This window comes from Brassica napus, chromosome A3 (genome assembly GCF_020379485.1).
Source record: "Brassica napus cultivar Da-Ae chromosome A3, Da-Ae, whole genome shotgun sequence".
Taxonomy (NCBI): Eukaryota; Viridiplantae; Streptophyta; class Magnoliopsida; order Brassicales; family Brassicaceae; genus Brassica; species Brassica napus.
The window spans coordinates 10528864-10550745 of record NC_063436.1 but is presented as its reverse complement, the minus strand read 5'-3'; the positions used below and the strand labels follow the sequence as shown (position 1 = coordinate 10550745).

At 35.9% G+C, this 21882-nt stretch overlaps 4 protein-coding genes across 5 annotated transcripts; 2 read left to right on the top strand and 2 right to left on the bottom strand.

Annotated features, from left to right (window-relative positions):
• Window positions 1-1473: 1473 nt before the first annotated feature.
• LOC106428146 (LOB domain-containing protein 16-like) lies at window positions 1474-4785 on the bottom strand. The gene is made up of 2 exons (XM_013868892.3): window positions 3081-4785; window positions 1474-1988 (listed from the first exon to the last, which is right to left on the bottom strand). Exons 1-2 carry the CDS (start codon window positions 3381-3383, stop codon window positions 1575-1577), a joined length of 717 nt encoding a protein of 238 aa, XP_013724346.1. The 5' UTR covers window positions 3384-4785; the 3' UTR covers window positions 1474-1574.
• A 4011-nt stretch (window positions 4786-8796) lies between these two features.
• Window positions 8797-11363, top strand: LOC106428101 (basic leucine zipper 34-like). Its single transcript, XM_013868847.3, has 4 exons — window positions 8797-9708; window positions 10444-10534; window positions 10626-10752; window positions 11002-11363. Exons 1-4 carry the CDS (start codon window positions 9158-9160, stop codon window positions 11151-11153), a joined length of 921 nt encoding a protein of 306 aa, XP_013724301.2. The 5' UTR covers window positions 8797-9157; the 3' UTR covers window positions 11154-11363.
• Window positions 11364-13406: 2043 nt separating this feature from the next.
• On the bottom strand, window positions 13407-13957 carry LOC106428139 (the record flags this gene model as incomplete). Its single annotated transcript, XM_013868884.3, has 1 exon — window positions 13407-13957. A coding segment is annotated over one exon (330 nt), but the record flags the coding sequence as incomplete, so codon positions are not given.
• Window positions 13958-17696: 3739 nt separating this feature from the next.
• Window positions 17697-20938, top strand: LOC106428106. 2 transcript variants are annotated; one of them, XM_013868854.3, is made up of 5 exons: window positions 17697-18274; window positions 18348-18406; window positions 19162-19868; window positions 19964-20260; window positions 20412-20938. In XM_013868854.3, the coding sequence occupies exons 3-5, from the start codon at window positions 19493-19495 to the stop codon at window positions 20747-20749; spliced, it is 1011 nt and encodes a 336-aa protein (XP_013724308.1). In that variant the 5' UTR covers window positions 17697-18274; window positions 18348-18406; window positions 19162-19492; the 3' UTR covers window positions 20750-20938. The 2 variants fall into 2 exon arrangements, with proteins under 2 accessions (XP_013724308.1, XP_048631751.1); XM_048775794.1 differs by lacking the exons at window positions 17697-18274; window positions 18348-18406 and adding an exon at window positions 18420-19097.
• The last annotated feature ends 944 nt before the right edge of the window (window positions 20939-21882 follow it).

Sequence of the window (21882 nt, the reverse complement as noted above, 5' to 3'; positions counted from 1 at the left end):
TAAAACATATTGGGGAAGAAGATGATTAAATTTACAACTATACCATTAATGAAAAAACAAAAAAAAATAGCAAAAAACGGAGACAGGTATCGAACTCGCGAACTGTCACTTATATTTAAGCTTCAGAAACCACTTTGCCATAGATAATATCATTACCAGAAATGGAAATCACATATTCATATCTATAATTTATCAGAAAATTGAATATTCATTAAAAATTAATCCCCGATTAGTCAGCGATTAATCTCCGATTTTTCTTCAACTCGCTAGGCCCAGACCGACCGCCCGACTCACGCCTAGCGCGATTCCGAACATGGGATGGGATTATTTAGAGTTTGCAAAGCTAAACTAATTAAAGATCATTAATTGAATTTGGTTGAAAAGATGGCATACAATTTAGGGGACACTTTGTCTAACAGGACCGCTACAACTTATGGGGGATTGGTGCTAGCCTAATTAACTAGACAATGCTTAGTTAATGTTAGGTAAACATGTTTATTAAATGTAATATGAAAGCGTGGTCCATTATATATTAATAAATATATAGAAAAATGATTTTCGCTGATTTGCTTCTCTGACAGACAATCATAACATCCATCCCTCCTATGTTTTTTTTTGTGGTAAAATCCATCCCTCCTATGTTCTTCAAATGTTTTATCTTTTAAGAGATTTGTTTTATCAACAGTCTTATTCCTTCTTTATTTATTCATGCCTTATAAAATTAAAGTTATATATCGAAAATAAAGTAGACTTAATTCATATTGGTTTTTCTATGAAATTATACTTTATTCATATTGTTATACGTTTATCATGTAATATTGTTTAGCCTAGAGAAGCCAAAAATAAATCGTTAGTTGACAAGCATATACACAGACCATCAATATAATTAAAGATGTAAGAAAATGTCTTTCTTGAGGTTTTAAATAGTTTACGATTGTTCACGCTGGACTTACCCTTTTGTAAACTTAAATATTGATTGCTTTGTTTTTTATGTTGACATTTTACACCTTTCTTTGTTAAAGACGTGTAAAGTCTGCTCTATCTTCACACGAAAATATATATGTTCACCATATATATATATATATATATATATATATATATATCTTTTCTAGTTTATTTTCTGCGTACATAGAAGCATTTCTACTACTGACCTTTAAAATCCGAAAACAAGTTTACGAGAACTTATGACATGCAATCATCGTGCGTGAATTTCGTATTATTATTTACCTTAATGAATGATAATGTAAGATATGTAACACTATATCGATGAAATGAGTTTTTTCTTGCATAAATTTGGATGAAATGAGTTGTTAAGTCAATTACGATAATTCGCTGAAACCTGTCATTGAATATAAGCTAGTTACTGCTTAACTTTAATTGCAGAACAAACAGGCATGACACTTTTATTGATGATAGCATGTGAACATCCAATGTTTTGTTATCATCTTTTGTTTCTTGTCAAAAACCATCTCATTTGTCTACATAAGTTACCAGCTATTTTTTTTTTATTCTTTTTTCCCAAAGTACCAACTCCTCTTAATTTTTAGCAATAACAAAAGAAAAAACTTATTATCTTAATTCTTCATCATTCTAAGAGCCAAAGCCTGAAGCTCACCTAAATCGCTATCACAATAACTCACTGATCTCTTTTTGTTAGGATATCCTTCCTGAAACCCTAACTCACCCTGACCGTATACGCCACCTCCGGTTTGATGAGTCTCACGCACGTTAGCTGTAGTTGTGACGTCACTGCTCGTGATGCTGAAAGATTCTTCTAACGAGCTCTGTGGCGAGACCGGATTATTAGGGTTTATATGACCGTAGTAAGTATGATGGTGATGGTTATATGGTGTTGAGTACGCACTATCGATCGGTGAGCCACTAGTTTGTTGCCACGTCGTGAATTGGTGAGTACCTTCGGCGGCTGACGTCTGGTGGCCGGCGATATGTGCCTTCATTTGCATGACTTGTGCTTGCAAGTAAGCCACCTATGTAAAAATCAATCAAACGCTAATTGTTAGACAAGATTGATTCATTCTACTTAAATGTTGAAAATTCACACACATATATATAGAAGAATGAGTAAAATCTCATTCTTTATGGATATGTATCTTTTTATATAATCTATTTCATTTCATTAAAGTTATTGTTTCTTGCCAACAAAAGAAAGGTAAAATATTGGCTTGCATCTTTGTGCAAATTTAAATGGTATTTCTAAACATATTTATTTGTAATTTACATATATATATATATATATATATTGGTTCAGTATCCAAAAATAATAAATGAATTATATATACTGAGATATGCTTATTTGTATAAGCTTTTAAATATCAAAATCTTTAAAACAACTAGACTCGGCTCAATTTTTTTAATAAAATAATTGAACCGAGTTTACAATTCAAAAAAAAAAACGCTTAAATATTTATCTTTTCGAGATGAAATAGTTAATTTTGTTTACTCTCGATTTTGGCGAATCGAAAATGCCAAATGCATGAAAGAAAAGAGTCATGACATGAATTTATTGGAAAACTGAGCCGAAGTTAGACTTCAAAGAAACGTTTAAACATTTATCTTTTTGAAACAGAAATAGTTAGTTTTGTTTACTCTCGATTTTGGCGAATCGAAAATGCCAAATGCATGAAAGAAAAAAAGTCATGACATAAATTTAGTGGAAAACTGAGCCGAAGTTAGACTTCAAAGAACCGTTTAAACATTTATCTTTTTGAAACATAAATAGTTAGTTTTGTTTACTCTGGATTTTGGCGAATCGAAAATGCCGAATGCATGAAAGAAAAAAGTCATGACATGAATTTATTAGAAAAAAGCTTACTAATTGCCGTAACGTTTCCTCTAAACTAAAGAAATATAGTCTCAAATGTTTAAGAAATTTATATAGCATTAAGGAAACTAGTGTGAAAACAAACGTTTTGATGGGAAAATTAGTTGATACTACTAATTCCTCAAGATTTTATTGGAAATCTAACTCCATGCACACAATCTCTTATTAATCAACAACCATATAAAATCCAGTGCCAAAAAATTTTGATGGATTACTAGTGACCGCTCAGTTAATCTACCTGTTGTTGGAGGGAGAAAATATGAGAGACACAGCCATACACAGGGTCATGAAGACGAGCCTGAGCTTCGTAGGCGATGGTGACAACAGCTTCACATCGATCATGGATTGGGACCTTAAGCAAGAGCTTAGAGACGTTGCTGGCTCCAAACACCTTATGAATAGCTGCGAATCTTTCTGCTCCCTGCTCGGATGAGAAGTAAGGTGCGAATATACAATCTGATAAACATTTCCTTCTCAGGAACTTGCATGCGCCGCACGGTGAACCTGTCCCTGCCGTTGTAATGTTACCGGAAGTTGCCATCGACGAAACAAACAAAAAGGTGATGATCTTTATGTTATTTGTGCCAAAAAAGAAGGATTCTCTTGTTTTTTTTTTTCTTTTATAAGATTGGTGTTTTCAAGAGATGTTGAAAAAGATTGGAATAAGTGATGGTTTTAGGATTGGGATCGTTGGAGATGTGCACGAGCGAACTAAGAAATAGTAAATGGAGAATTGTTTAGTGTCTTTGACTTTGGGTGGATTTATAAAGGGAAATTATGATGATGAGTGAGAAAGGCTTTTTCTTGGGCCGACTTATTTTATATGTTCTCTCAATCATAAACAATTAATCACATAATATGATAATGTATTAATTAGTTTTTGTGGTCTACCATATTGTATTAGCTTTCTATATTAAATGCTATAGTTCTCCATCACTAGAGTTTGAGCCACACTTATGTCATTTAGAAATTGTAATATGTGATGAAACTATAAGTGTAGTACATCATGAATTAACAATATTAATGGAGTTAAGAAAGTCTTAAAATTTGATTTCACAAGAAACTATATGCTACAGTGTCAAATTACGTTTTGGTAATGATTTGAATCATAATTTCGATTTTCTGCCACCGTAGCCTTTCTTTTTTTTTGACTTGAACATCACAATAGTAAAGAAGACCACGATCGACAATAATTTGAGGTTTTTACGTGTTGTTTGCATTGATTATGTACCCTTTGTATGCTTAAGAACTATTTTATTATTTTTATTTAATTTCTCATATATGTAAATGTACAAAAAAAATGGTAAATCATTTTTCAGAGAGAATGTGAAAGCTTCGATGACCATGCATATGAAAATCTGGTATGGTACGAATTTAAATTCGGATTTTTTGGAAATCTATGAAACGTTTTGACCACCCAACCACAATCGTGTGGTTATATATGCAAATGTATTAGACGAATTGCCTTGTTTATCATAAGAAAATTTCTTACACAATTATCATTATGTGATATTTTATTTTATTTGATAAAGAAAAAGAATGCAATTTATGTCCAATTATCGCGTGAGCCAAATTGTGTGAATGGTAGACAATGGAGGGCCACATGCTAGACTATAAGGAGACAATCAACAATGGAGACTGCAACATTAGAGTTTTATTTTATTAAAAATAATTATAAAAATCAATTAATTAGTTTTAAATTAGTCCAACTTATCATTCTTTTCATTCGTATCCATATTCTTGGTAATGAGTTAGTCTTAGGTCTTATATCACTTTTTCTCGTATTATTTTATGCACAGATACGTATGTTTGTTGGAGTTTCATCAAAGCAAAACTAACTTAATCAATTATTATTTTGAGTAATTTATAAGTTCTTCCGCCGAACGCCGGGCATTGGAACAGCTGCTGTTTGTCGTGACGTGGGGGACCGGGCAAACCGGTAAATGCCGGTAAAGTTGTACCGGCAAATGCCAATCCCATGCATATATATATATATATATCTTTTTTTTTTTGCTAAATACCATGCATATATATTTGGAGGCCATGAATGTATGTACGTAGTATAATTGTTAATTACGTAATTATAAGCTATTGAACTCCCTTTATGACAAAACAAAAAACTTAAACTCTTTAAACTTGATTGATTGCGCTGGATCGGCTTAGGTGGCTTAGGGATATTGGTTTACAAGGAGTGCGTGTTTAGCTGGTACAGACTAGGATTCAACCTGAGGAGATAATCAGAATGTAATCAATTTTTCTATATGCCAAAATAATTAATATACTGTAATCATGGATTTTGCACACGAGTGATAGATCGTGTGGTGCAGTCAGGATATATAGTGTGTGCATGTGACTTTCACTGAACTCTCGTGTTCTTATAAGTAACGTGGATGTGATTAGAGTTGGTAATTTTCTTTTGGCATCTTTAAATTGATATCAATCACCAAAAGTAAATGGTAGTTCATTACACACAATCACTACATGCTAAACAAAGATGGATTGATCAACAAAACTAAGTTAACTAAAAGAAATTAGGAATTAAGCCGTATCACCCCGGACAACTCCGGAAGCTTTAAAACCATAATCAAACTAACAAACATGAAAGAGAAAAAACTTCACCTATACGCAAGTCCATCGTGTAGAATTACCAAGTCGATCCATGAATTAACAGAAGAAAACCACTGTCATAAAAGAAACCATACCGGAAGCTAGTACCATAACACGCACAAAAAAAGAACCATCCTAATTGGTAATTTTACTATTGCCATTTTTGTAACTAATCAACCCGAAAATTAGAAACAAACACCTGAACATTAAAATGAAATTATGTATTATGGTTATTAGCTATCAAGACAAGAATGTTGTCAAAGAAATTATAGGAAAATTCGAAATCAAGCATTTTAACCTATATGTTTTATTGTTCACAAGATATTAATTCTCAGGGTAAACAAATAGTTTGGGACTTTGATCGAAGGAATGATTACAGATTGAGAAGCAAAATGGGCCGGTAAAGTCCAACTGGGCTGTTTACAAAATGACTCAATAAAAATGTAGTCTAAAACAAAAAATTTGCACCAGCCGGTAATCGAACCCGGGTCTGTACCGTGGCAGGGTACTATTCTACCACTAGACCACTGGTGCTTCGATGGTTGAACTTCTACTAACTACCATAGTCTCAATATGTTATTATCTCACCATAATTATGTTCTCATTTTCTTTTTACTTACTCGTGCTACTGAACATGTTTTTCTTATCCAAACTCAAGTTTCAGATCAAAATTCATCTCTCAAACAACTATTCTTACTCCTTTTAGTTTGGGTAATCTAGTCTTCTTAATGACCCATCTAATTCTGGCAAAAAAAGAGTAGTTGATCAGATGGTAGTACTGTTGGGACCTTCGATGGTCTGGGAGTTGTACAGGTTCTCAAGGATAATCATCATTTGGAACTCTGACTTGTATGTACCTGAAGTTGTCATGGAGTTTTATGTCAGCTTACGTACCAGGCAAGTAAGAGACAAACAAGATATTTGTAAGAGGTCATATGTATAAATTCTCTACTAGTCTAATGTACGTAATCATAATCTAAAATTATCATGGTTGAATCGGTGTGTTATGCTGGTTTTTTGAATATTTTTCCAACCGTAGAAGGCGTTGTAGACTTTTAGTATCTGAAATGTTGATACACATCAGAAGCTCTGTAAAAAGAAAACGATGAATCTAAACTACGTAACGTTAACGACATCTACACACCTAGAACCGTAAAAATATTGATAGGGAACTCGGTTAAAAACCGATCCAAAGGAATCGAAACCCATAGTGAATCTTCAGGACATGATCAAGAATCTCCAAGGTTATGAAATTATGGATGCTTAGGCGTCGTGCTCTCGGCTCTAGATCAGCTAACTAACTTCAGGAAACGCTGATTATATATAGTTTCTTGAACTCTTTAAGCAATTTCAATCATAGTTTTCATGTGGTGCTTCAAGGATTGCCTTCGGACAGCGACAAGAAAATAAATTTAAAATTAGAATTGGAGCGACATGTTCTGATTTGTGATAGCGTATAAAACAATGTACGGAACATGGAAGATTTCGTATGAGTTTAATATATTTGCTTCTCAATTTCTCAAATTGTGGGCTGTAATTTCAATATAAACAATTTCGAATTTTCACGTGGATGGTTACGTTTTGTTACTTATAAAATCAGAAGTATACAAAATTCAGCAGCAATCTATTTTTTTTAATAAAATTGATAGAATACTAAAGATTCAAAGATGAACAAAGACATAACTTTGGTCATTGTTTAGCGGCCTCACATCACCAATGTATATATATTTGCATTATATGGTTTTAAGTGGATATATTTTGTTCAAGAAGACGAGTAGTAAACTAGTAATGAAGTGATGTGACTGTTGAAAATTAGCTACATTCCACTTCATAGGTTTACATTAATCTTTTTTGAGATGATCTGTAAATCTATATCATATATATCTACAAATAGATAACAATCTTAATTTATAAAGACTGAGACATCCAAATTATCTACCTACAAAGAGAGAACAAGATTAATGATTTGTATATCTTACATCATAATTTCGCTTCAGTAGGTTTACATTCCAAGTTTGTTACAAAAGCAATAAGTATCAAACATATCTCACAGTATTAAATTACAAACATATCTTATTAACGTTTTTATTAACGTTTCTACACCAGCAGGTTTCAATTCTCGGAGAAAACGATTTATTAAACAATTATGCAGACTACGGAGGAAAGACTTACAAGAGATCTTCAACATGATCCAAGTAAATTCGGCCAGACGTGGATCTTCATAGCACGGCTCTGGTGATTCAATTAGACGGAGATCCTCATAAATCAAATTGTACTATCGGTTGTCGAATCGTCTATATAATCTTTTTCGTAATTGTAATATCCTAATAAATCAGCATTTAAAAAAAAAACATACCGAGCCATCCAAATATATATTAGAATTTACTGTTCAGTATATAAACTTGTAAATCATATCATGTAATATTATTCTGTACATTCTGAGTTTAACCCTAATTTGTTTAGACGTAAATTTCAATAAACATTTTAAACTAAATCTTGTTTTTCACTATTTCATCGTTTTAACATATAAAAGAAATCGTTTAATTAATTATTGTCCGAAACAGTATTTTAGAGAAAGAGTTCACTGGAATATGTTCCATAAATTATTCCGATCTAGAACACTATCTGCCAGAATGTACAGACCAAAAATCCGACACTTACACAATTGAAAGAATGAATGGCAACTGTCCTACATGTGTGAGTGGTCTGGTGACAAAACAGATAAAGAGAAAAGGATAGTACACAAAAAAAGATCACATGGACTCGCACATCAACATTTTATTTCCCAGTTCAATGTCTGCTCTTTACTCTACTTTCTTCTTCCTCTCGGCATGGATTATCCGTTCATTATACCATTGGTTTCTTGAACATATTTATAGTACCAAGATAATTAATTAAAATGGTGAAAGAAAGGAGTTAGATTGATGATATATATGACTAAATATGATCCATATATGTATAACGTGTAAGTCATTTTTATTTACTCAACTAGGATATATAGATAATATTGTATGCTACTAACTCATGTAATCATTACTTCAACGACGTAGGCAGGCTTGTAATCTCTCCTACAAAAATTATTAATCGACTGATATGGTTTACAAAACTATATATAGTTTTATAAAGAGAACTATATCAAGCAAACTAAAAAGAGGTCACAAGGACATGTGCTTGCTTGATTCCTCCTCCGAATCTCTTACATAGATTTATTTTCTTCTGGTTAATCAAGGGGAAGAAAAACCAAAGGATGAGACAGCTGTTTAATAGCTGTCTGATCTCAATCTTCCTCCCATGTGACCCTACTACAAGATAATAAAAACACTTTGATATATCACAAACAGTATTATGTTCTTTCCTCATCTTTTCACATTTATATATATCTCATTCATTCACCCTATCTATATATCTCCTTAATATAACTACCATTCGTTAAACATAGCCATTTTGGTTACTCATTTCCGTTTTCTCCCTTCTTCCTCTCGTCCTTCCTTTTTTCTTTTTATGTTTCCTATATATGGTTTAGGACGTTGATCTTATTCCACTTTCCATTTGGTTCAAATTTCGTTTTTTCTTTCCTTTGTTTTCCTTTTAGGTTTTTGTTATTATGTTTTGGGTTTAACGTTAGTTTCTCTTGTAATTAATTAAGGTTTTCTCTTCTATTTTTTCTCCATAAATCTTGTAAATTCAGATTTGTTTTTCTTCTTTTCAATGGCACAACTCCCTCCTAAAATCCCCAACATGACACCACATTGGCCTGACTTTTCCCAAAAACTCTCTCATTTTTCCACCGTAGCCGCGTCATCCGCCGTACAAAACCCATCATGGGTGGATGAGTTCCTAGACTTCTCAGCGTGTCGCCGCGGCAATCACCGTCGTTCTATAAGCGATTCCATCGCTTTCCTCGAAGCTCCAATCGTCACAAGCAATATGGAAGAACACAACTTCGTTAAGTTCGACGATGAGCAGTTCATGTCCATGTTCACGGAGGACGACGATGACTTACGTAATAATCCTTCCCATAACAACAAGAATGTGGGGCCCAGTGGCTGTTCCTTGAACACATCTACGCAGGCCGATCATAAGAGCTTTAACGACGATGAAGAACCGCCGTCCGATCATTATATGAAAGATACTAATAACAACCGTAACGACGAGGTCCGGAGCCAATGCAAGACGGAGCCTGAGGACGGTACGGCGTCGAGTAACAACTCCGGCGATAGCTCCAGCAACAGAATTATTGATCCCAAAAGGGTTAAGAGGTAAAATTTTATTCATAATCATGGTATTATACTGCAAAACCGAAGATCATGCATGCACGTACAAATTTTAACTGAGATTCGGCTCATTATTATTTGAAGTTACTAAACTTAAGCCTCTTAAATTATACTTCCCAAAGTAAGATTTTCTAGAACTTTCAAATTTATTAAGAATATATTTAATGTTTACTATTTAATTATTTATTTTTCAATATATTTTACAATAATTATTCACTAATAAAATTTAATCAATTCAACAATGTTTCTCAAAAGTATACATAAGTACCTTAAAAATTATTTTTGTGGAACAAGAATAAACTCTAGAAAATCTTACTTTCGGAAGTGAAAGAAGTACTACTATATAATTAAAATCCTTCAAAATTTTGTAAAATTCTTGTTTATGAAATAAATGAAATTAATTATTCATTAAAGGTCATTAATCGTCTAAATTTTAACATGAGAACTTTAATACGAAAAATCACTTAGCAAATAATAGTATAGTTTTAACATGAGAGTTAGAATGCAAAAAACTAATTCGCAAATAATAGTATAGATATATAGTTTACATTTATACTTTTGAGTATATGTCCTAATATTCCAATGTACAAAATTAAATAAGTTAATAATCATTACTGAAAATTGTCGTCACCTTTTTCTTTGTGAAAGTGTAAAAATTTAGCATCAGCGATCACAACAATAATTATTTCAACTGAATAATCATTTGGAATGGTTCTACAGAATATTAGCAAATCGGCAATCAGCACAGAGATCAAGGGTGAGGAAACTGCAATATATATCAGAGCTCGAACGTAGCATCACTTCATTGCAGGTACATTTACACTCTCATAGCTTTTTAAAAAAAATTAAACAATTTGTTATGATTGTAACCTTGCATCTCTTGTTAAAAAATGATTTTAAAGTCGGAAGTATCAGTGTTATCGCCAAGAGTCGCGTTCTTGGATCACCAGCGTCTGCTTCTCAACGTCGACAACAGCGCTCTCAAGCAACGAATCGCTGCTTTAGCTCAAGACAAGATCTTCAAAGACAGTAAAAGTTCCTCTTTTTAATTTCTTACATCGATTAATGTGTATGATCAATGTGTTAGCTTTAATTACATCTATGCAATGTATGTCTTTGTGTGTCTGATAAATATTCTTTATATGCGTTTTCCTTTTCTTTTTTCGTCGAGGTTTTAATTTATATAGCACTGACAATATATATGCACGCCCAATCATTTTCGTTCTTTAGAGGGAATTGCTAACAAAACGTTTTTTTTTAAATAATAATGATTTGCAGCACATCAAGAATCATTGAAGAGGGAAATAGAGAGACTTCGACAAGTGTATCAACAACAAAGTTTCAAGAAAATGGAGAATGCAAATCATTTACCGGAGACAGGAGTCGACATAAAGCTGTCTATTGAAAAAGAGCAGATGCTCAACATCTAATAACTCGTTATAATCAACAAGATATATACTCATTTTTCTTTGCAAAGTTCTTGACTGTAAAATTACTTTCGGTCAAAAAGTTTGGTAGATGATATTATGCTTATCACATATTGTAAGGGGTTAATGGAAGGGAAATAATCAGTTGTTGTTTGTAAAAGAACTAGTTGATTTTTTTTTAATAGTGAAAGGGATTAATGATTTGTGTACTAATTAAGATTCATTCTAGATAGTTATTTTCATCATTTTCTACTCTATATTACATTTCTTTTTTTTTAGACGTTTACTCTACATTACATTTCTTCTAGCAAAACATAATTAAGCATTGTCTCAGTTTTGATTAGATAGGTTAAACAACTATGTTGAACAATTAAACAAAAGGAGGAACGCGTGTGGACACATCTGAAGGCTAAGGTGTGAGTTCACGTGAAGTGTTCTTGAACTGGACCACTACTACGTTCTCGTTACATGATATGTCTTTCACTTAGATTCGGCTTTTAATTAAGTTTCTTTAAACAATATAGGACCAGACAACTGACAATGAAATAATATCATTTTAACAGTTGTGTTTTCGTTTTTGAAATTTAATGGTTCTAAATGATAAGAGATGCTTTGACCAAAAAAAGAAAGATATGAGATGCTCAACTAGTTAACAAACAAAGGCCCGCTCATAAGCTTGAGAATTTAATTTTAACGAGGAGCACAACCATTGTTACTTTTTTTTGTTTTTGGTGTTAGTCAACACGTACCAACTCTGCAGAGAAAAGATTGAAATTTTGTGGATTGGAGTAGTGTTCATAAGATATGCTTTGATCGCTACTACAACTATCGCTGACTAACGCCTACAAACCCTACATAGATTTCAAAAATACTATTTTATTGAGAAACTACTAAAGCTACTAGGTAACTTTAACTTGAAACACAAGACATGATTCCATTCCCTTGTGCCATGAAAATAATCTTTGAGGAGATACATAACTGTTGATGCACACTTGTCTGGTTTAGACAAGGTGTTCAGGAGAAGAAGGCAAGGAAGAAAGTTTATAAAAATGCAGATGGGTTACTGGAGAAGAATCAGGAAGCGGGTTTTGGTTTTCAGAAGATCATTATTGATATGAGAGGACCGCAACCACGGTTTGTGAACAGTTTTGGAAGATTTAAACCACAACTTGAGTCTTATTGTTGATTTAGCCAAGCATGAGATTCACAAGATTATATTTATTTTGGAGTAGGGAAGTTTATATTTCATAAAAACAAAGAAGCACTTGATGTAATACTGTTTTTGTTTGAATAAATTTTACATTCATTCAAAAAAAAAAGAGATTCACAAGATTGATAGGGATTTAAGTAACGAGAAAAAATCATCAGCCTTGAGCTTGCAGCAAGACAAGGAGATGTTTACAATGGAGGAAGAGAAACAGCAGAAGCAGTTTCACAACTTGGTATACATTGTAGAACAAATAGACCGAACTGAGTGGGAGATTACGTGTGGGAATTTAACATTGGATTCAGTAGGCAATCGTTTCAAGGACCTGCTTTCTAGCTATCCTAACTTGTCATGTGTTGTTTGCTCACTGGCCTTGCCTCTCTTTACCAGGGATGTTTCAGTGTTGGGACGCTCTTACTGATCCAGCCCATGGTATCATGAAGGCTATATATCTTTGCATAGTTCCCAAGTTGCAGCTGGCTTTACAAGAGTTGGAGATAAACCGGGGAGACGAGAGTTTAGACCGGTTTGATTGGGTTATGGGATGGGTATCTTAAGTGGTTGGATGTTTTACGTCACTGGCTGTGTTCAGAACCAAACTTTGATGAGATAAGAAACTGGTTTATGAGTTGGAAAAGATTGTTCCCGGAGGAGCTTTCAGCAAACAAGAGGATCCAAATCCAGTTCAAGCGGTGTAAAGGTCTCAGGAAGGGGCAAAGGAGACAGTGAGGAGATGAGTTTTAAAGAAGCTGTGGAATTATGTGCGCTGGAGAAGGAGATGCTGTTGAAACCCAAGCCGCATAGAATGCACAACGGTCTATAGTTTAGGGAATGTGAGTGTGGTTATAGACTCAGGAAAGTCTAAGCTGAAGATGCACCACAGTGCTGTTGCTGGAAAATGATATAACATTCCCCCTAGGAGGAACGAAAGAAGGTAATATTGCTTAAGATATCTCTGTTTCCTCCATTAGAATCCTATTTTCAGGAACATCTTATAGGAATGTTAGCAGAAGAATAAGAGTATAGCTACTTACAATTTTACAGCTGAGTAGAACAAACAAGTGACAATCAATAGTCAAATCGAACCATTTGAAACATACCAATCAAATTGCAGATGTTAATCGAAACGAGTAAATCAACTTTGAGAAATGTAATGTGTCTAAACAGTTAAAGAATACTTATTTCATCATCATCCACAAAGATACTGAACCGAAGCGAAAACGAAACAACAACTCTCCAAGTCTTCGTGATCGCGGCAACAGTGAACCTCTCAATCGGACGAATCTCCGAGCCTCTCCAACTCAAGGCGTTCAAGGGCCTTCTGATGAGCCCAAGTCTCGATTGAAAGATCAGGTTTAGCATTGAGCCCGACGCCTAGGATGACGATCGTGAGGAAGCTCGTGATGTAGCAAGGAAGCTCCCAATCCTCCCATTTGCGCGACTGTCCCGGTGGCGGAGGAGTGCGGTTCATGAAGTAGCCTTTGGGCCGTTCTTCGTGACCCGGCGTGGCCCATCTACTCGGCCCGGCGGATGTAGATCCGGATCTGGAGAAGATCCGGTTGCGTAGCGTCTTCGCTGCGACCGGTCCATTGATTGTCTTTCAAAATTGAGTGATACATGCTGACTTTCTTTATTTTCCTGGTTAGATTGTAATAAATTGTAGAAACTAGGTTAGCTCTTTCTTCCGAAAATTATTTATGATCTAAAATCAAACATGTAAATATGATACAGTAAAATAACATATTTCAGTATATACTTCTTACATTTTTTTCTCTCAGTTTCAGTATATTGTGACATTCTTTAGTGTGTCAATAATAAATATAAGTTAGTATAGTTTTTCAATGGTTAATCATTTTCTGAAGAAGATAAAATAATGAAAAAATAGGTTTTCAAAATAGAAAGCTCGACCAAAAAACAATGTCGATAGTGACACCGTCCTGGTCCGATCTGTGGCAGCCGAATCCTGGGATATGGAAAGCTCGACCAAAATCTTCGCCGCTGGATGCAAAGCCTCCATCTTACTAGCTCCATCGGTAGTGATCATGTTCTCTCCGCTAGCCCTCCAAATCATCTTGCCCTTTTATGCCATTCTTAACATGTAAAAACCCTAATGCACGGACATAGACGCAAACCATATTGAGATTATGTCGGTTCATTAGCGAAAACGGAACTTTATTTATTTTCCGGTTTCTTGAAATTTAACTCCCTACGTTCGGTTCACTTCGGTTTGGTTTCGGGAATCAAGTGCTCAGGACAAGCATGGGGAGGAAAGCTATTTCAAAATTATTTTTGGTTCTTGGGAATATTAGACACTAGTGGTATCCCGGCGCTACGCGCCGGTTCGTATATTTTATTCTCTAATGAATGTAAAATTGTTTTTTGATCCATTCGGTGGTGATTCGTATGTTTTATTCTCTAATGAGTTCAAAATTGTTTTCTTTTGATCCATTTAACTCCTACATAATATGTGGTTTCTCTGTGTTTGTATTAGTGAACGTAAAACATGTATCGTGTTTATATATCTTCAGGGTTGGTTGTATGGTTTTAATATTTGTATTATGTGTGGGTTGTAGATTTATTGGGTGTAGCATAGAAAGTGCTTTGTATGCTAGTAAGCTTGAATCTGTGAAGGAGGTGAGACGAAAGAAATGGGATTATTATTATGAAGTTAGGCTATGCATGTTAGCTTGGTAGCAGGGAACTGGGGGAACCTCTCTCTCTCTTATCTCTTTAAAATCTTTTAGAGAGAGAGAGGCGATCCGTTTATCGCCGGCTCCGTCCGGCTGTTTATCTCCGGTTTCGGTGTTCTCCGACCGGATCTGACTCTGGCGACGCTCGTTTCCTTTTGAGGTCGTCCGGCTTTTGTCTTCGGTGTCCTCGCTTGATCTCTCGGTGTTGGACATCCGACTTTTGTCTCCGCATCGCGATCTTTTCGATTGGTGATGGCGGCTCCTCACCGGGTTTATCCCGGTCGTTGATTTACGCTTCCTGTCTCTTCACCGCTCAATCATCTCTCTTCTCTCTGCTTCGATTTCTTCTCTCTCCTTTTGGTTAAGGTCGTTTCATCTTCAGGCTTATTCTCATCATTAAAGATGACCGATGTTCATGCTGGATGAGCGAAGTTGTTGAGTTGATTGTAGATGATTGTTTTTTGAAGCGTCAATCCGGTGTGCGGCTTGGATCTTGAGAAGATCGCTCCGTCTGAGCTTTCTTCACTAATCTGTCTCCGCCGACGGCGGAGATCCGTCGTAGCTCCTCTCTGCCTCCGGGAGAAGCAAGCTGGCTTTCGGTCTGACGCGTGTCCACTGAGCGCAGGGCGTTCGAACACGTGGTACTGCTTGTCGGGTTTCTTCTTCGACGGTTTTCTTTTTGGGCTGACGGTCCAAGAAGTTTGATGTATAGTTGGCTATTGTTTAGGCCTTTCGTTTCTTTTGTTGTTGGGCTTTGGTTCGATTTGGGCTTTAGTCCTTTAATAAAATTCCCAGTTGACAAAAAAAAAAAAAGCTTGGTAGCAGGGCCATTGGGGGATAATTGTGTTGGTGAGGTAATTTTAGTTTTCTTCCTTTCACTAAATTCACGTGGGCCCATTTGTTGCATTGTCTGTATGAGTTTCTTATGTGTTGGGTCTGTCCATTTATAGAATCGATGCTAATTTTTAAAAACATGCAGTGTAAGTTTGCGTTATGTTTAGCTGGTTGTGAAACTTAAGTGTAGTTGTAAGTCAATATTTAAAAAAACTCGACTGTTGCAGTTTTCTAAGATACAATTTGAAAATCAAGCAAACTATTTATCGAGATGATCATATATTATTGTGGACACTGTACCTCTTTCTTGACCAGCCCTGTATAGCTTGGGCTCTCAAGCATCTTCTCGGTAAGGTTCTTGATTCCTCCACTTCTTTAGTTCGTCAAGTGCGTCATCGGAAGTGACGGTTACAAAATTTGAAAGCGTTCATCATCGGAAGCTAGCTACTCCGGAGAAGTCGTCGGCATCCGAGGCAACAAGGAGAACCTAACATTCCCGTTATCTTTGTCAATGGTTGAGAACAACAACTGATTCTTAAGGATGTCGAAAATCGGATTAGTGGAACGTACCGGATTTAGTGGATGAGCGGAACTAGAATGTAATAGATTGATTTGGTAGCTTTTGTTTGTAACTGAAATGGAATGCCCGTTATTTACAGGTCGAATTAATATATATATATATATATATATATATATATATATATATATTAAAAAAGAAAAAGATATTGGTAATGTTTAGAGACAAAGCACTAGTACACAACCAAGAGACCTCTTGTAAGGGTCATAAAGTTGCAAGAGAGTAAACTGAGCTCAATGCTGGTCTAGGACCATCTCATTAAACATAAGATTAGCAAAGAAAAACAGACACTTCAGTGAGAAAAGAAAGATTATACAGATAGACTCTAATTGACTCTTGCTGATATAATAATCTTCTTTGTTGAGGAATTGAATTTGTTTGGTTGGCTCATTTTTGTTTGCGGTTTGCAAGGTCTTGGGACTTGAAAGAGGGAAGGAATACATCATTGAAGGAACCTTGTTCAAACACATTAAGCTTAAACCTTGTGGCTAAGGCTGAAGCAAAGGTCAATCTTTAATCCAAAAGCCACAGGCAACTATAAGTTTTTTTGAATGCATAAGAGGGTGAATTGCTTAGAGATATATGTTTTCATTCGTATAACCAAAAGAATGCTGTGACTATGAGTTATATCCAAACAAAGCTGGTTTAATCCAAAAGCTACACTCAACTAAGATTTCTTGAACGTAGGAGAGTGAATTGATTAATAGTTATATATGTTTTCATATTTATAACAAAATAAATGCTTTGGTTATGAGTTATATACAGCTATGGTCAAATTTGAATTCCTTGTTTGGTATTAGTTCTCAGGCTTGGTCTTGTCCCTGTAATAGTGTGGTCGAAGAGGCAACTCTTTTTCACCGTTAATGGTAGAAGGAGTCTGTTCTCATTGTGGTTAAGTGATTGGATGAGTGATAGGGTAATGTAGGCTCCAAATGAGTGAGCTTAGGTGATACTATATCCGTATCCTCATATCACAAGTGGTTGAAGTCTCTGTTGAGACATTGTGGTTACAATTTGATTGTACAAACCCTTTGGTGAATGGAAAAGTTGATGTTGAATTAAAAAAAAAAAAACAAAATATTTTGGTCTCCCTAAAGTTTACATGTGATGTGTATAATGATATCTCCCGGTCTTAACCGGTTAATTTGGTCAAAGTATGTGTCAAACTAAACCGGTTCTCTGTTCATCTTAACCAATAATTTGGCTGATAAAACCGGATTCTCTGCTTTTCATATCTGACGAAAATCATATCTGATGACATGTCTCTCAAACCTTGTGGCAAAGTTCAAGCCCTCCAGTGTGACTTATCACCAATCTTCAATCCAAAAACCGGTTTAAGTTGACCCAGTCTCTGACTAAATCAACACATAGAATCAGAAGGGTTTCCGGTCCTCTGCTCGTCTTAACCAATGATCACTAAAGTGATCAAAAGGGTCATCGTAGCTCCAGCGGTGGAGGTTTGGAGATGCAAAAGGGCCAGCGGTGGAGGTTTGGAGATGCAAAAGGGTCATCGTAGCTCAATCGGTGGAGGATTGATCGACGGAAAGGCGACAAACCATCCATTGTCGACGACAACTTTATCCCGTCGCCGGCAGAAACTGGAGAAGGAGTTTCCTTATTGCTTAATGGGCCGCCTATTAGTATATGGGCTATTAAACTTTAAATTTTGTACATTCAGGCCCATCGAGCCCATGATGAGTTGTCAGTTTCGGAGTTCAAAAGCAGTTAGCTTTCTTTATAAACAAGAATCAAAAGCTTCCGAGTCCCGCCCAAGAAAGAAGGAAGACGAGAGAGAAGACGAAGACGAAAAAACAAGGTACGTGATGTGAGTTGTCGAGTTTTGGTCCCGCCCAAGAAGGAAGACTAAGATTCTCATTATCTCATTGCAGAATCTGCACTTGGAGCCGAGTTTTCTCCGACGATGTCGCTTCACGATTCTGATTCCGAGGTAAGAAAATTCTTCCTCATATGATTTCGATCTTGAAGAGAAAAAATCTAGGTTTTGTGATAGTATCTTATAGGTTTGATGTTAAGTAATCTTGGATGTTGATGTTGTGTTGGTTTGGATGTTGAGAGTACCAATCACATTGTTGTGCTGTGTAAACACGGATCTAGAACGGACGGTCAATCATTGAGTAAGGAGAATACCTCTGTTCCCCGAAGTGAACAACTGAGTCCGGCTCAAAAGACTTGCAAGACTCAGCCAAGAACTTGAACTCACAGATGTCGCTCAATGGACTTCCCTGTCAAAGCCTTTCCACCTGCTGATCCTGTCATGAATAGAGTCTATTGGAGTTACAGGATTCAATACCAAGCTGGTGGTCTAAAAGACGCCTTACAAGGTTGTCAACAATGCGTTCTTCTTGGATAAGTGGAGAGGAGTGGCCCAACGACACGTTTTGGTTTAGACGATGATGGTAGATGTTTCTGGTTGTGCTTGTCGGCTTATAGGTACAGAAGCTGCTCGGAAACGGCAGATTCTTCTCATATGTATGCTTCTCTTGGAAGACAAGTCCTTTGATAGGTGATCGATCTTGAAACCAAACGGGGTTTAACTGAGTTCTTGCTGCTGAGTGAGATAAACAGAAGGGCATAAAGCTGAGAGTGGATGGGTCATTTTAGAGCCGTTTTTTTTTACCGTACGCTCTAATGCTTTTTTTAATTCTAATTACTTGATCTGAATGTTTGATGTGATTTGTGTAGGATATACGAGAACATGAAGATCGTACCGCACCATCCGAATGTGATCTAGCACACGCAATACCGCATGGAAGTTCAGACCTTGCCTTAAAAATGAGCCTTATGGAAAAACGCTTGGGGTCTATGGAGCTTTTGCACAGAGATAAACCAGCTAACTATGTGGTTGTAGAAGCTCTTGAAGGATTAAATCTTCATATTCAACACTTTGCTGGCAAGAAAACTAGCATCTTCATACCAATCATCAAGGCTTCTCTCTCAAACTACTGTACTCTTCAAGAAATGCAGAAGACGATGCTTCTTACAGTGGAAGCGTATTTTACAAGTCTCTTTGTTAATGACAAGCTTGGACGTCAGGTGTATGAGGTGTGTTCTCTCTATTCGGAAATTGTTAGAAGAGATGAGGCAAATAAGGAGGCCACAGCAAAGGAGTTTAGTTGCAGTAGCTGTCAAGTCTATTGAAGCTGCTCTTGAATCAAAATCCCTTACCAACCAGACAATCAGACAGGGGATGAAGGGCATGATAACATGTCTTTCCAACTTCTATACCCGGGAAAAAATGTTGGAATATATGACTTCTTCAACGGGATTAACAGCCAAACAGGCGGAACACCTTTTCAATCGTCACATTGGAAATGATGCGGTGAGGCGTGAGGCTTACCATAAGAGAGCCGCCATGTCTGCTGGCATTCATGCGCGAGAAAAACAAGCAGGTTAAAATGCTTAACCTCAAGATTCCCGCTGAGTAAAAATGTCATTTTTTTGACTCTTGTTCTTACTTCTTTTTACTTATTTCCATGTGCCCCAGCTGCTGAACCGGCGAAAGGAGGTGATCCGGTTCCAGAAATCATCAAGGGGTTAGAATGTGATCTGAAAGCTCTCGCCAACCAGAAAATCCAAGTCATCTTTCAAAGCCTCAAAACCTGTCTCTCACAGTATTATACGCTTGAAGAAATGAAGACACACATGTCTGCTGCAGTGGAACAGTACTATACAAGTTTGTTTGTGGATGACAAGCTTGGACGTGAGGCATATTTGGAAAAATCTCTCCGTCGTGCACCTGCTAGAAGACATGAGGCAGAAGAAGCAGCAGCACTTTTGCAATGTAAGAAGTCTTGTCGTTTTCCTCTGCTCATGCATATGTGTTTATTGAGTTTGTTTGACTTTCCATGTGTAAGAAGTCTTGTCGTTTTCCTCTGCGCTCATGCATAGTTGCTTATATGTTTATTGAGTTTGTTTGACTTTCCATCTGTCAGCTGAGGAAGAGGCTATGGCCAGTAAATTGGCTTCACAAGTTACCAAAGAGCTTCAAGATCATATTGAAACCAACAATGACCAGGGATCGAGAAAGATGATGGAATGCATGATAACGTGTCTGTCAAGTTACTTTACTTTGAAAGAAATGCAGATATACATGAGTTCGAGGACTGACTTTCAGGCAACATCTGTGGAAATATGGTACACAAAACAACTTGCTCAAAGGGATCCGGCGGCACATGAGGCCTATGTGGCAGTCTCGAGCCGTATGGAGTCTTTGAGAGCACAACAACAACAGCATGCAAGTACTTCATATTCTGGTGGAGAGGGGAAATGACTAAAGAATCTGAGGGTGTAGTTGTCTGAAGCTGTTGGAGTTTTAGATTGTGTGGATGGCTAAAATGTTTGTACTCCGTTGATCACTACTTTTCAGTTTGCATATCTTGTGTTGTTTGGATCATGCTGCTTATAAAGTTTCTCTGACTTTGATGAATTGTTCTAAGTCTGAGTTGTTTTGATTGGTTTATTCTTAGGTGTAAGTCTGAATTGTGCTTGCATGACTTTATTACAAGAGCATTCTCAAGTTAGCCAGATTAATTATTAGGTGTACTCGTTAGATTCCTATCAACCTCTAATTACAATTAAATATCGAATTGCAACAACAGACAATTTTTTTAAAAAAATTTGATGGGTCATGTTTTTCTTTGTAAGCCTTTTGGCATTCAAATTACAACAACATAAGTAACTTGTTTATCTAAAATGAACAAGAAAGATTAATTTACCACCAAATAAGCCAATATCAGAAATTGTTTTGGGCATAACGGAGATTTTTATTTTATTGTATTCCCTTCTAAAGTTCTAGTGATAAAAACACAAAACTGTACGCAATGGTCTTTCTTGCTTTATGCAGACATATATAATCAAGTTGTTTTTACATTGAGTAAAATTTAAATATAGCACTCAAAACAAATACTTTCTCCCTTCCTAATAAAAGAATGGCATATTATAGAATGGAATTTCTTTTCAATTAGGCAAAATGAGATATAGTTTTAACTAAAGTCACACATCTTGATAAAAATATTAGTCCAAAACAATATATTGAACTTAAAACAGCTAGCAATTATGGGAAATATCAAACAAATATAAATCAGTAAAATTATAGTGAACATGATGATTAGTATTTTCTATAGTGACGTGGCAGAATAACATTTTTTCATTGGTTGGAATTTTCATGCAAATGTGGACACTCTTTATGCTCACCATATTTTCCTTTTAGTATTGTAAGATGGGTGAAAAACTTTTGGAAGAGGTCTCCATCTGTGTTGCATGGAATCGCCACTCAGGCTCTGATTCCTGACTCCGAACCGGAAGCGGTGGGAAGCGCTTGGAATCACAACAGAAACGCGGTTCCCAAAAAACGATGATCAGAAACGTGGAGGAAACGTACGTTTCTGATTTGGAAGCGGCAAC

Excerpts from the sequence above, each read along its gene's own strand:
- LOC106428146 (XM_013868892.3), bottom strand. The coding sequence starts at position 3,383 with ATGGCAACTTCCGGTAACATTACAACGGCAGGGACAGGTTCACCGTGC. Across the intron at positions 1,989-3,080 it reads TTTTCTCCCTCCAACAACAG|GTGGCTTACTTGCAAGCACA; the intron begins GTAGATTAACTG and ends ATTTTTACATAG.
- LOC106428101 (XM_013868847.3), top strand. The coding sequence starts at position 9,158 with ATGGCACAACTCCCTCCTAAAATCCCCAACATGACACCACATTGGCCT. Across the intron at positions 9,709-10,443 it reads GATCCCAAAAGGGTTAAGAG|AATATTAGCAAATCGGCAAT; the intron begins GTAAAATTTTAT and ends ATGGTTCTACAG. Across the intron at positions 10,535-10,625 it reads GTAGCATCACTTCATTGCAG|TCGGAAGTATCAGTGTTATC; the intron begins GTACATTTACAC and ends ATGATTTTAAAG.
- LOC106428106 (XM_013868854.3), top strand. The coding sequence starts at position 19,493 with ATGACAAGCTTGGACGTCAGGTGTATGAGGTGTGTTCTCTCTATTCGG. Across the intron at positions 19,869-19,963 it reads TGCGCGAGAAAAACAAGCAG|CTGCTGAACCGGCGAAAGGA; the intron begins GTTAAAATGCTT and ends CATGTGCCCCAG. Across the intron at positions 20,261-20,411 it reads AGCAGCAGCACTTTTGCAAT|CTGAGGAAGAGGCTATGGCC; the intron begins GTAAGAAGTCTT and ends TCCATCTGTCAG.